The 15,369-nt window shown below is 41.9% G+C and overlaps 1 protein-coding gene across 3 annotated transcripts in view; it reads right to left on the bottom strand.

Moving 5' to 3' along the window:
- PTPRM (protein tyrosine phosphatase receptor type M) overlaps positions 1–15,369 on the bottom strand; it is a 779,193-nt gene that overhangs the window by 54,316 nt on the left and 709,508 nt on the right. For all 3 annotated transcript variants that reach the window (XM_058556689.1, XM_058556687.1, XM_058556688.1), the window contains one exon: positions 3,038–3,135. In XM_058556689.1, the coding sequence (XP_058412672.1) occupies positions 3,038–3,135 (98 nt within the window). The remainder of the gene's footprint in view (positions 1–3,037; positions 3,136–15,369) is intronic.

The following is a 15,369-nucleotide window of genomic DNA, read 5'->3' as shown; positions in this document are numbered from 1 at the left end:
ATACCTATAATATTCCCTTTTCCTATGTCCTTGCCTGGTTTTTATGTCAAGGTCATATTAGCCTGTTAAAATAAAATGGAAGAATGGTCTTTCTTTTATCTTCTCTTAGAATAATTTTTATAAGATTTGAATAATGCATTCCTTGAATATTTAGTAGAACATACCTGTAAATACATTTGGGACTGGTACTTTTCTGTGGTTAAATTTTTAACCATAATTCACTTTTTAAATAATTATTGTCTATTCAGAATTTCTGTTTCTTTTTGAGTCAGTTTTGGAAAATCATATTTGTCAAGAAAGTTAGCTAATTTATCTAAATTTTCAAATTCATTGTTAGTTATTCATAGTATCTATTATGATAAAAAATATTCTGTTCATAATATTGGTTATTTTTGGTTTTCTTTCTTTTACTTCTGATTGCCAGATGTTTGTCTATTTCATGAGTCTTTTCACAAAACCGCTTTGATTATGTTGATTTTTATTATTGTTTCTTTGCTTTTCCTTAATAATTTTCTGCACTTCTATTTATTATTTCCTTTTTCTTTCTTTAGTTGGACTCTGTTAGTCAGTTAGTCTTTTTCTTTTCTAATAACAACATTTCAGAACGTATATATCCTTCAGGGACCATTCTGTTTGCATCCTGCAGGTTTGGTATACGATGCCTTGTGTTCCAGTTATAAATATGTCCTGATGGAGATCAGGTGTTTCACTCTGACCAGGAGTTAGTGCAGGCGCTTCCTCACCCAGACTCTAAGGGGAGACTGAGGCACTTCCTTGTCATTTCCCTGTGCTGGTGCCAGGCTGGCTTCTGCTGCATTGCCCCTACCCCAGACTGCCCCTTCTCTGAGTGTCTACCTTTTGCGGGTTTTTTTTCTTCCCTAGAGATTCAAAATTATTTTTATTTTTTAATTTTTCCCCAGTTTTATTGAGATATAATTGACATATAGCACTGTGTAAATTGAAGATATACAGCATGATGACTTGACTTACATATATTGTGAAACAATTACCATAATAAGTTTAGTTAAAATCCATCATCTCATATAGGTACAGAAAAAAGAAAAAATGGTTTCATCCTTGTGATGAGAACTCTTAGGATCTACTCTCTTAACAACTTTCCTATATACCACACAGCCGTGTTAACCATAGTCACCCTGCTGTACCTTATACCCCCAGGACTTATTTATCTTATAACTGGAAGTTCGTTCCGTTTGACCCCCTTCCTCCAGCTCCTACTCCCCTCAGGGTTTTGGTTTTATGTGGCAGTCTCAGTTCAAATTCCTGCACAGGTCCAAGACATCATCTCCCGTTCTTGGTGGGCTTTAAAACCCAAGACCCAAGATGTCGAAGATTGAAGCCCCCCCGCCCTCTCACCAAGACTGACACCCACCACCCTGCCCAGCCTCTGAAGGGCAGCTGCAGCGTCCACTCTCTCTCTGGTCTCTACTCCTCACTTTATTTCTGGTCTCCAGTAGTTTACTTTCTTGAGAGCTAAGATAAATATTTTTAACATACATATTTACATATATATATGATATATACAAACCTATTAAAATACATATTTATATTTTATCTAGAATTTCTAGATTTTTGTAGGAGGAGGGTTTTCAGGTTAAGTTGCCATTTTTGCTAGAATTACAGGTATCTCACACTTCTTAATATCTCTCTTCTTCCTGATTTGTGCCTTCTGATACCTTCGGAGAACGCTTTTCTTAGATAGCTTTATGGAAGTATAATTGATGTACAAATAATTGCACATGCTTAATGTATACAATTTGATGAGTTTCCACATATGCAAACATCCTTGATATCATCATCAGAATCAAGGTAATAGACATATCCAGCGCCTCCCAGCCTCCCAAAGTCTCCTGTGTCCCTTTTCTTTTGTGGTAAGAACACTTAACAGGAGATCTACCCTCTTAACAAATTAAGTGCACAATACCGTATTGTTAATGATAAGCACTATTTTGTACAGCCAATCTCTAGAACTTATTCATCTAGCATAACTGAAACTTTATACCTTGCACATCAGCTCCCCATTCCCCTCCACCCAGCCCCTGGCAGCCATTACTGTACACTCTGCTTCCAGGAATTTGACTCTTTTAGATTCCTCATATAAGTGGAATCATGCAGTATTGTCTTTCTGCGACTGGCTTATTTCACTTACCATAATGTTCTCCAGGTTCATCCATGTGGTCATAAATGGCAGGATTTCCTTCTTTTTTAAGGCTGACTGAGAATCTTAAGAGACAACTGTTTTATGGTTTCTGCCCCAATATTTCAATTCTAGGCTAACGTCTTTGCTGAGGGTAAGTCTCACGATGTCAACTTCTCTTGGAAGTACTGGGTTCTTCTCTTGAGTTGAGAGAACCATGGAATGAAGCCTACTATAAAACAAAGCAATTGCACGCTGTGTATTTTCTCATTTTTAAATTTCACTTTGGAAATAATGCTAGAGCATACCACTACTGAGATTAGAACTATTTAGGTGTTTCCTAGTTAAATAAAAATAGCACCCCTCAACAGTTACTACAGATAAAGTAATCCCAGACCTGGGGCAGATTATGATCTCCCTTTCACAGATGAGGAGACGGAGGCACAGGAAAGGAAAATCTCAGCAAGAGGAGATGCTGGAATTCTAACCTGAGGGTGGAAGCCAGGGCTGCACACTGTTTTGAGAGTCAATTTTCTCGAGTTAGGGAATGTAGTCATGTCTAATGTGGCACCCATTGAGTCTGGACACCCAACAATCATCATTCATGCTTAGAGGTGTTTTTGTGTGCTCAATATAGCCAGATAACAACTGCTTTTAAATCTTGAGTGCCTTTCCTGTGTGTTGCTATCGCAACAAATGAAAGCAATTCAGGCTATGTTTACTGATAATTTATAAGCAAGTGCAGCAAGTGATAAGAGGAGCTGCAGTATTTAATGTTTTCTGGAGTACACATAATACTTCAAAAGCTCACTCACTCCGGCCTTACTTTGTACTACCAACTAAACAAGGAATAAATGCCAGGTGGGTGAATGGCCGACTTACCCGCCCCACTTCCACGAGGTTGGTCACCATTATTATGCTTGCGGTGTTTTCGTGCCACACCATCCTCCAGAAGTCATAGATTGTCTCTTGCATTGGTCCTGCAGGAAAACATAACAGAGACTTTTTTTTTTCTTTGTAAGTCTGCAACAGGAAAATTTCTGGGGCTTGCAAATAAATGTATTAATACCCACATGTGGTTCCCTCACTTTTTACATGGCCATAGCTCTCCTTTCTAGTGTCAATGCAGAACGGTCTTCTTTCTAAAACAGCACCTATAGAAATACTGAATTTTTCATTCACGGTTGAATTTTCTCGTGTCATCAAATGTATCTGCATTTGAGCTCTTTTTACTCCTCTTAAACTGCTGCCGTGAAAGTTATTTCTCCATCATTTAGCTATTTATCTCCATAATACTCAAGAGTGAAATTTTAAAAAATGGATAACATTACTCTTCCTGCTAACAACTGGCAGATATCCCAGGGAAATGGTATACAGAATGAAATGAGCCTCTATAGGAAAAATGGCCTTTTCTTGTTTCTGATATTTTTCTTATTCCGTGCTATCTGTCAAATTAATCCATAGTTTTTTTTTGCCTGACTTCCTAAAGTGGGAGAAAAGTTAGAGTTTTAAGCAGTTGTACTTCCTGTCACTAAACATGATCAGCATCTCCTTTCATAGCTTTTGGGATCTGAGTATTAAAACATTCTTTCTTAAGGACTGGAAAAAAAGAGGGGAAATATATATTACAAAATGCCAGTGCTATAGATATTAACAGGTACAGAAAATTGGAATTTAAAATTTCTTCTAATCCAGATTTTTAAAAAAACCCAAACTCTACTTTATGCCCATGCATATTTGAGGGCACAAATGTAACAGTATAAATCTTTATAAGACAAGCAGAAATGCAAGGAAGTGAGAGGAACACAACATCAAAGCATGAAGAGTCACCTGCTGTGTGTGGAATCACACAGCTGTTCAGGTACAAGCTGGGACCAGGACCCAGTTTATACTGTAGCATCTTGACATTCAGAATCCTGGATTTGGAGCTCAAATATTTGAATTTGAGATGTGCTTCTGCCTTTTAACCGAGTATGATTTGGGGCAAATTACTTAGCCACTGTGAGCTTCAGTGTCTTCATCTTGATCTATATACTGATTTCAATAACACTTCTCAGGGTCATTTTGAGGATTCATGGAGTTAATGAACACAGGCATTTTATAAATAGTAAAGCATTAGAGCAAAAACAAGGTGCATTTAAAGATATTTATTAATGGTCATTCCTTGGCTAAGGCCCGGACACTGAGCAATGGTGGCACACCCAAGGGGCCCCTTCAGTTACCTCCCATTCCTCTTGACCAATTACCAATTGGTTCATGTGTAATTTTTCTTCTTCCTCGCCGTCCTCCTTTCTTTCTCTCCATAACACAAACTTCTATCATTCCTCCTTGCTGCTCTGGCTATACTTTTACCCTCCCCTTGAAAACCAACTCCACTTCCTGATGTCTCTGTGTCTAGTCCCTTTATGGGACCACGCATGCTACTTCCCATGAAGCTGCTCCTGCCATCTCAGTCCCTGTCCCTTGGCACGTGCGTGCCATTGTCCTGATGTGTAGGCTACAGATTTCAGTGACTTCAATCTGAGGTTACAGAGGGGACAAATAAACATGGAATCCCATCAATCACTACATTTCTGGCTTGCAGAGAGGTGCATTCATTGTGTACTTAACATCTTGTTACTTAGTTACAAGGAAAAAAATACACTGAGTCCATCTTTGGGCAAACAGAGTCTTCTCAATGTGACTTCTGAAACAAAGGGGTGGCCTATACACTTTCTGCTTCCTTCACTAGATACACAAGCCTGTGCCACCTATTCTGAAACTTACAGAAACAGTGCTGATGACAATGGCTATAGTGGATGGGTCAGATGTTTCAGCATCTTGGATGGTGTGTACCTGCAGGAAGAAAAGCTACCTCCCTTCTCAATGCCCAACAGGAGTGCCCCAGAGACATTCCAGGCTAGGGCCAAGTTCCAAGTGCCACTTGCTTACCCTTTCTTAGCATCAGACCCCCTTGATTACTTATTTCAAGTTGCCCCTGGAGGGGAACCTGGTGTCGTGGTTGACTGCTATTTCCTCAGTGCATTGTGGAATCCCTGGCACAGAGCAGGAGCTCAATGAATAAATGAATGAGTCTGTATATGTATGGATAAACTGTATTATTTATTATTAAAATGTCATATATAAATATTAAATAATATATAATATTTGTATGATTCCCTTTCTCAACATATATTTCAGAGATTATTGGCAGAAGCTTGAAAGCACATTGCCTTACTCCTTTCCAGTTCATCAAAAGGAAGCATCTTTCACAAGGTTTCTTCAGACTGAGTGCTGTGATGGCCCCGGCCTGGGAGCGCAGCCTCAGAGCACTGCAGTTAGTCACTGCTCCCAACCACTGAGCAGGTCACTCCTCTAAGTCTCCCTGCCCCAAGGCTTTGCCTCCAAACTTCGCTCAGTCCATTACCCTGGGTAACCAGGCTGTGATCCTGGGTCCCTACTAACTGTTCTCGATTGAAGGCACTGGTTCTCAACTTTGGCTGCGTATTACAGTTACCATGGAGCTTTTAAAAAATTCTGATGTCCTAATCCAAGAGACTCTGATTTACTTGGTGTGGGTGGGGGTTGGGTCTGGGTGTGTTTTCAAATCTCTCCTGGTGGAGAACCATTGATCCACAGCATCAGCAGCATCTGGCTCCATCTTCCGACCTAACGGTCAGCTGGCTCGAATGGAGGTGTAATTGTGGAACACCAAAGATTTGTTTTAAATCTACTGATTAGTCTAACCCTGTATACAAACTCTTGTAATCAAGAAATCCCATTTCTCTGATTTAGAAGGAACTTCACTCATAAAATGTCATCTAGGAGCACGGTGTACCAACCTCACCAAGGGGCTGAGCAGCAGGTAAGACGACATGGGTTTTTTAATGTTTACATAACTAAACTTGGATTATCTTTAAAACAAAGGGCATTGATAAGCATTAGTGGCTCACTTGGGTGATGAGATACACTTTAGTCTTGAAGCTTTTCTTACCCAGTGACCTAGACCGGAAAAAAGGATTAGGATAGCAAAATGAATTAAGTGCGGTTCTTTTCAGTGTGAAAATTAGGTACAAGTATCCAGAAGAACTAAAAGAGTTTGGTGTTACGATCTGAAAATGAAACTGAACGAGCGTATTGTAGAATTGATCCCAGAAAGAGAAAGAAGTGCCAGGAAAGAGCCTCCACCTCCTGCTGGGGCAGCTCTGCCTCGTCCTTCCTGTCTCTTCTGCCCTTCGCTGGTGGGGCCCTGCGCGGCCAACAGTGGGGGCGGTCTCCCGCCACCACATGACTCCCTCCCCACCTGCTCACTCTGGCAGGTCAACAGTAAAACTGCTCAGGGCTGGGCACTGGAGGTTCTTGGCTGATGATTCAAGACATGTTCATGAATGTTCATTCAAATCTTGTTCTCTGGTTTTTTTGGAGAGGAAAAAGTGGAAGCAGGGAGGCACCTGGACTTAAGATTTTTAATGCAAAATTTGTCAATCCTGCTTTTCTTTTCTCTTTGACATATTTCAAATTATTTCCTGAGATCTGCATAAATTATGACTCAGGGATACATGTCTCTGACAACATCAAAGAACATCCTGGAAGCCAGGGCAGAGGTAGGTTTACTGACCCTGAGAACTACTCCATTTGATTTTAGCAGCTCTTGGGGTTTGAGTGACTGTGGCCATCGTGAGCCAACATTATGAGTCTACAGATGTGTCCCTGGTACACAAGGCGGTTACTCTCAGCACCCATGCCCTCGCAGGGCTGAAATCTGGGGAGGAACACCACGAGAGTGTCAGTATTCCTCTGCCTTCTACGTCTGTCTCCCAAAAGCCGGTGTGGCAAACACCCTCACCACGAGGAGAATAATCGATAGAGAGGTCCCTGGGGATGGCTCACAGGGTGGACAGACAACTCAACTGCAAGACAAGGAATCCAAAGCAGCAGGCAAAGCACTCCAAGATACCTCCCTGCCTCCAGGTGTGAACAGCTGCGACTCACAGCCCCAGTGTTTGATTTCTGCAGGTTCTGGCTGCAGGGTGGGTGCCGCTACCAGGGCTGTGGCTGTGCATTTACAGATGTCGCACAATAGGCAAGAAGGTTACTCTCAGCAGTTGTCCCCCCATGGGAATAAGGCGTCTGAAAGGTAAGGTCTCAAAATTTCAATAATATCAGGCTGGTAATACATTCCATTTCCCTCACAAGAGGTGGCGCACACAGACCTCTGCAGAGAAGGAAATGTGCAAAGTGGTCATTCTTACCACCACCACCAAGCCCCCCAGGAACAACAGAAAAGGGCAGAAAGAACTAGAGCACAATAAAAAAAATTAAAAGCAATGAAAAGCATTAGTGAAAGACATTCAAGAAGGGGCTCTATTGTGTAAGACGAGTTTTCTAGTTCATGGGAAGTGAGAGAGATTAAAAATTACAATTTCAAACCTTGAAAGACAACTTATACCCCTTCTTTTCACATTCTAATTTCCATACAGTATGTTGTCTGTGTTAACTGGAGCCACTGAGAAGTCAAGGTCCTTTAAGCTCACAATGGCACATTAGAGTTTTTTGAAGGGAAGAAAGATAGTACAAACATGGATTGGTATTCCATCATAAACAGAATGATACTTAACTTCTTCTGAGCACTTAAGACTTCCCAGGTTCCATTTGAAGTATTTTGATGTATTATCTCATTAAATTTAAACATCACAATCCTATGCTATATGGGCAATTGTCCTCCCAACATTTTACTGAAAGGAGGCTGAGGCCTAGGGAAGTCAGGTGAGTTGCCCACTGTCTCATGGCTCGTGAGTCGTGGAGCTGAGTTTTAAGGTCTGACCCCACTGTATCACACTACTCCCACCTGAATGTCAGACACTCCAGAGGGTTCCATCTGACAGGTGTGTACACACAGTCATGACAACCCCAGCAGGAGTAAAAGAGCAGAAGAAAACCCATGTCAACCACCTGAAAACAACCTCTTTAAATGTGTTTTTATATGAGGTCAGTTCCCTCCTTAAAACCTCCCATGGTCCACTGCTACAGAATAAAATCCAACTTCATGAGCACAGCCAGCTCCTAAGACCCCTTCTCCACCCGCCAATCTCTCCTACATCCTGAGCTGCAGCCTCTCGGGAGCATTTCCAGGACACAGCACGTCCTGTTTCATTCCCACCAGCCTAGCCCAAGCCACGTGACCTCTCCCTGCATTACCAGAGGCCTCACACTCGTCTCCCTCCCACTGTTCTCTGCACCTCAGCCACATCCCATCTCTGAAAAACGTCATTTTCCCTGCTTAAAATCTTCCAAGGCGTTTCCACTGCTCTTAGAGCAAAACCCACATTCTGTTTTTTTATTGAGAAGTTTCAGGTGTACAACATTATAATTCAACCTATGTATACACTACAGTGTGCTCACCACCACAATCTAGTTTCCTTCCGTCATCATAAAACTGACCCCCGTTACTCCTTTTGCCCTCCCCCCACCTCCCCTCCCCTCTGGTGTCTGCTCTCTGTAGAACCCAAATCCTGTAATAAGGCACACAAGGCCCCGCACAGCCCGTGCCTGGCCTGGGTCTTGAGTCTCTGCTTTCCCCGTTGCAGGTGCCCCGCTCCCTGGCCGCTCCACCTCCTCACGGATCCCCTGCCAGCAGCCCTCCGCCAAATGCTGTCGTCCTCCTCCCACCTGCGCTTCAATTCAAGCCCACACGGCCTGCTGGTCTCAGCTTAACAGACTGAAAGTCTCTTCCTCAGGCAAGTTTTCCAAGACCCAAGTCGTGGCTTCCATTTCTTCACAATGTTTACTATCAGGTGTGGTGCCGGTGTGTTTCTAATGCCTGTCTTCCTCAGTGATCCGTGAACGTGGATCTGCCCATCCAGGTCACACAGTCTCCCTGTGCCCTGTGGTCTTACACCTAGCTTGCTTCGCTCCTTCAGATCCCCTTCCTGGTGGCCCCAGTGGGCATTTGAGTGTGCAGCCTAAATACAGGTGAGCGCCGAGCCTGCTCCATGCCAGGCATTCTGTGACGTACAGTAAGGGATGCAAAGGTGAGTAACAGAAATACAGCCCCTACTTTCAGGAAGCTGGTAGTTGTATAAGGTAGAGATAAGGCAAGAACATACCACATTCTCATGTAAAGTGCAGTAAGGAAGTATCCTAAGACACTCGAACTTCAAACTAAGACATGCACTCCCCTGGAGACACATGGAGGTTTTCCAAGGGGTACATGAGTAGTTTTAGAGTATTAATTTCAAGACACTTCTATATGGACTCTGCCAAAACCGATCTCCCTGAGAAAAAGCTCCCATGCACAATGGTTTTTCTCATACTTGACAAAACCCTCCCCCATCTCAAATATTACTATGGGGTATTGCCCAGGTATAAAAACCTATAGATCTGAAACAAAGGGAGGGATTGAAATATTGACTCTGAAAACTCACAGGGCTTTCTGCCTTCCCAGTCTGAAACATATTTTTGTTAAGGGTAAAACTTGGTGTTAAAAACCGGGTATTTTGGTTCATGTTGGGATGCTTTGAATTCACAACACCTGAAGCAGTAGAGGCTGGTCATTCTTATTCTTTTAAATGGAACTGGAATGTTTTGCAGGGCTGCCAAATTTTCTTGGATGAAACCCATGGATGAAAGTTTCATGTGTTTTTTTACAGGTTAGGTATGCTTTAATCTGTAAGGTAGTAAAAAAATATTTATCACATGTCATAAATATTTTATTCTAATTACATCAATCCTCACTTTGTCTTAGAAAATATTTAATATTGTTGCTCTCCTATTAACAAATAAACTTACATAAACATATGATGAAAATTTTAGGTATCAACTTAAAATGTCCAAAGTTGGTACATAATTTTTTCAGACTTCTTTTGAGGATACACAAAGAAAAATGTTTGCAGACCACTGTGTGTAAGTGATGTACGAGTATGTCTCCAGTAGTTAGAGTCAGGAAGAGATTATATCTCACTGGCACAGAGGCAGCAGGAAAACATTACTGAAGCCAGGGCACCTGCAATGGGCCTCAAAGGTCAGATACCACCTTGACGTTCAGGAATCAGGGTGGAGGGTGAGGGTGGCAGGTCCTCTGGGTGAAGGTCCAGCAGAAGTGACTCATTGCCACTTGAGGGGGCAGGGGACACGCATGGAGCCATCTTGTGAGAAAATATGAAGTTTTTATAAAAATTGTGGGTTGAGTGTTTATGAGTAGAAAAATAAGACACATATTAAAAAACACAACCAGGAAGAAATCTTTTAGACTGAAAGCTTGGGCAAGTCAGAGGCAGCAGGCAGAGGAAGCAGCGTTTGGTGGTCTGAGCAGACCCTGGGGGAGGCATGTGAACTGTAGAGGAAGTTTTACCAGGTGTGGGCTCAGCCCCACGTGTGACAAGGTGGAAGCCGTGAGGACGGAAGGAAGGAAGGAGCTGGAGGAGGCGGGCGCAGTGGGCCAGCGGGCTGAGTCTCTTGTAGGATGCAGACAGATGTCAGTGTCCAGAGTGGAGGATCTACTATTTATTAAACAAAAACTCCCAGGAAAGATGTTGAACACGAACAGTAAAGAACAGTAAATAAAGAGATCGTGCTCCATCTTGATTAATGAGAGGGAAACATTTTAAATATTTTCCTCCAGATATATTAAAAAATGTTAAAATAACATTCTGAGGATGGCTTCCTGGGCACCCAAACAGCCGGTGGGGACCGCCGGCGGAAACGTCCAGGCTGCGTGGTCTGGAATCCCGAGGACAGCAGCGTGTGGCTCCAGGGGGTGATTCCCTTTGAGCAGCACAGGAGCCTGGGGGCAGGAAGGTCAGAGCAGTGCTGGGCAGGGTGACAGGCCCCCAGCTGGCCTGGCACTGCTGGCACGGCCCAGGCAGGACCCGAGGCTCCCCAGTGCAGAGACGAGGCTCAGGTGGGCTTCCTGAGAAGAAAGAATGGGGCTGCCTTTGGAGGGCAGTTTTGAATGAAACCGAGCAGGACTCTTGCTGTCCCTAGCACGAGACTTTTCCTTTGTCAGCAAAGGAGTCGAGGGCCTTGGACTGGAAAGTACGGGGGACCCTGAAGGGGGCTGACAAGGTTGGTGGACAATTAATTAAATGATGGACAACGGCGATAACCCCCACTGGCCAGGTGGGGGTTATCATAAGCTGTGGGCATATGTGAGCATATCATAAGCTATGCTCATTTATTCAACACTGCCAACTGTGTAAGTTTCCATCCTAAGATGAGAACTGGGCTTAGGAGACAAAGAGACTTGGAAGCTGGGATTCCCACCCAGGTCAATCCGGCTACACTTTTCAAATCTCAGAAAGACCCGAAGAGCCTGGGGGCCTTGTGTGTGCTTGTCGGCCCTCTAACTCCCCGGTGTGACTGGTCCTGGGAGCGGGAGGAGTGTGTGTGTGTGGTGTGGCATACACTGGATGGCAGAAGTACAGAGGGAAGGGGCACTGACCCTGAGGGCAACGTAGCTGCAGAAAACCCGGGAGTCCTTACTTTGGGCACTGGCCTGGCCTGAGCTTGGGCAAGTCCTTTGGGATTCAGTGCATTCCATCGGAAGTGAAGGTGGAATATGAATGTGAAAAAGATAAACCTGGGATTTATGCATTTATCGTAAAGCTCTTTCTCATAAATAAACGTGGCCCTAAATTTTGGATCCATTATTGCTATTATTGTTGCTGGCGATAACCTAGAGTAAGTATTATGAAGTCAGTTATTCAACATTCAGAGCATTAGATGTCCCTTCAGTGGTTTCTGAGTTTTTATTATAAAACTTTATGTGACTTTTCAACATAATACTTCCCTAACACTTACATCTATAAATTTACATTCAGTAGCTTTTCATTTTTGCAGTAGTGAAATGTAAAAGGTAAAATGTGCCACCATGCTTTACAGACTGAATCTGCCTCCTGTGTCACAAAAGCGATAACAGGGACACAGAAAACAGTTGGCTCTTGCATTAATAATCCTTAGTAACACTTATTGGATAGGTGCATTTTGCTCTCCCCTGAGGCTATTTATGTTAGAATCATGGAATTTTTATGAATACTCTTCGGTTTCGGCTGCAGAAAAAGGAAACCAAAGTAGAGATGGCTGGGTGCATGGGATGCCATTTGCTCATTTTCCTGACTTGCCAAGAATGGCCTCCCAATTACCGTTTAAAAGAAGCAATAAAAATCAACTAATGAATTAGAAGCAAACACTGATAATTGTTCTATGATGGGGAAAACTTGTGAAAACTTTAACCTAAATTCAAAAATATAACTGGCAGCATGTTAAAATAGCATTTTCTAAGGATAGCTCTTATGTGAAACACCCTTTATGTCCAGAATTAGAGTTAGAAATGTTCACCAGTCCAGTGGAATTTTAATTTAGTGACAGTAAAAGAGGAGAAAATAGTCATTGGCGCTATAATAAAATACACCTTTTTTAGAAGTAGTGTCAAAAATGATGACTTACATAATGGCATTAAGTACTAGTTTTCTGGGTGAGTCACTTCCAGTGGTCCCACACAACGACAAATCGCTTCTTACACTGGAGGATTTCCCACTGCCTGAGTCTTTCCCGTCACCTGGCTCGCTCTGCTAGCACGTGCTTGCTGATTACCCTATTTCTTCTAAATTGGCTCACAAGGTATGTGCTCTTATACCTAAGAAATACTAGGCATACACTTTCTGCTGTGTCTATGACTAACATTCCCTCTTGAACACATAATCCATATGCTGATGTTTATGGAAATTTCACTCATACTATTCCCAAAAATTCTCCTTTCAGACTGAAATAAGAAAGCGTGCCAACATTGTGCGAATATTTGTAGCTTTCTCTAGATAATTAGTTTCATGGGATGTTGGCTTCCAGGTGCGTTACTAGAACATATGAAATTCTTATTGGATACCAAAAGGTCATGTCAAATTTAATTAAGAGGAAATTGGTATAAACCAAACACTAATGGACAGGCTACATGCAAATTCTAAAACAGCCTGGGAAACCTTTGTCTGCAGTATCTCTCATAACCTTCAACCCTTAGCTCTTTTTTGGTTAATAATCTGACTTTCATCTTATTCACTTATTCAATTAAAAGTAATTATGAAATATCAAAAAACAAAAGGGATAAAGAATAATATAGTAGGTATTATTTAATATGTCTTAATAAAGATAACTTTAATCTATAGCCACTTGCTTCCTAAGAAAGTGTATTTTTTGGGCCGGCCCCGTGGCTTGGCGGTTAGGTGCGCGCGCTCCGCTGCGGGTGGCCCGGGTTCAGATCCCGGGCGCGCACCGACACACCACTTCTCCGGCCATGCTGAGGCCGTGTCCCACATACAGCAACTAGAAGGATGTGCAGCTATGACATACAACTATCTACGGTGGCTTTGGGGGGAAAATAAGTAAATAAAATCTTTAAAAAAAAAAAAAGAGTGTATTTTTTAATTCCAACTGTCACCTTCCCATTTTTCATATTTGCATTGTCTAGTATCTTAATTCCAATATGAGTTCACCCTACCTTGATTAGTCAATATTATAATTCTTTTCTCTTGTAAATTTTTATATGCCTTCATAGTTTTTATTGTGGTTTTCCTTAATTTATCTTTACTAGGATAAAGTTCGTGCATTTCCACACCACTCCTAACAACGTCTCAAGTCATGGCAAAAACTGAGAAAGAAGCACATTTTGTGAAAAAGTAAACTGAGAACAAAATGACTCAAGTATTCTGCGTATTTTCTTCCTTTCTCTTGCTCGTTATTTTAAGGCCTTTAAACAACAAAATAAATGAAAATAGTGGCTTTGAACCTAAGTTCGTCATGATATTTTTAGAAATTTTCTTTTTTCTTAAAAGCTACATGTGTTAAAATTAATCTGAATGAAGCATTTCAAAATAAAAATCTACAAGATCACCCTTGGAAGCCTTCAAATAAATTATGTCTGATACACAAACACATACACACTTCTAACTATTTAGATACATTTATAAAATAAATCCCAAATAAAGATGTAAAAAAATTTAATTTAAATTTAAAAAAATAACTCCAGTTGCTCTCATACCACATGCCATATGATGATTTAAATCACATTCGTGGGGTTTATTTTTTTAAAAAACCAACATATTTTTCTCTATAAAACCACTGGCACAGGAACTCAAAACCAAAGGTTCTTCAAAGTGATACAAATGTTCTAAAATGTTAAGAAAATTAAAAAAAAATCTTTCTATTCATAAAATAGAATCAGAATAAGACTGATCTGATTGTGCTGCTAGGAAATTTGTTTCAGAAAGTTGTTAATAAATCATCCTTTTTGCTTTCCTCGTGTGCGTGGTGAAGCTTGATGTGGGTCAGGGTGGGAGTCAGCTGTGAGTGTTCGAAGCCATGGGCACAATTACTTACTAGTGTAGTGCCTACGTTTTACTGCCTGCATGTAAATATTTCACTTGGTATCTGTATTTTTTTAAAGAACATAATCACGATACTGTTACATCACCTGAAAAAGAACAATAATTACTTAAACTCATCAAACAGCCATCAACTATTGACTCTGATGTCCTTTCCCCAAGCTGACATGCAGTGCATGGGGGACACCTGCATTTCCTGAGACTGCACCCTGGGAAGTTGATCTCAGAAGGGGTCAGAGGAGTTCCTTTCAGTTCAGTCCCACTCTGCCTACAACCTCCTGAGTGGTTATGACTGGCCACTTTTAGGCATCTGGTCAACCTCTACCAGCGCAGAAGATAGTGCCCGCCCAGGCAGCCCACCGACACAGACAAGTTGCAGGCCAAGAGCTCACATTTTTCCCTCTGTCTCCCTCTTATTTCCCCCTCTGCTCCTGTTATTATCAGTCTCTCTCCCAGAAGATCACTTCTCAGTGGTTTCTTAGCCTTTTGTTCTCCAGTGATTTCTTAGCCTTCCACCAAAGTTACTCTCTAAAACAACCTTGTGTAATTCTTATCTCAGAAACTGGATTGGACGAAGCCTGTTGGGAAGGAACTTGTCTGGTCTTCGGAATTAAGCTGTTTTCCCTTAACTGTAGTCCAACTTTGAGTGTGCATCAGGGAAGCCTTCAGAACACCAAGGCTGGTCCTTTGCAGCTATCAGAGCGGCTCAATTTCTGCAAGACTTCAAAAACTGAGGGAAAATATGCTTCCCCAGCTTGTGATATAGCTTATTGTCTTTCCAACCCATATTTATCTTTTGTTTAAAAGTTAACAACAGTGATGATAATCTTTGTACTTTGGAGGGGAGTGCAGGCTGTTTGTGAA

This window comes from Diceros bicornis, chromosome 16 (genome assembly GCF_020826845.1).
Source record: "Diceros bicornis minor isolate mBicDic1 chromosome 16, mDicBic1.mat.cur, whole genome shotgun sequence".
Lineage (NCBI taxonomy): Eukaryota > Metazoa > Chordata > Mammalia > Perissodactyla > Rhinocerotidae > Diceros > Diceros bicornis.
This window is presented reverse-complemented; position numbering and strand designations above follow the sequence as displayed.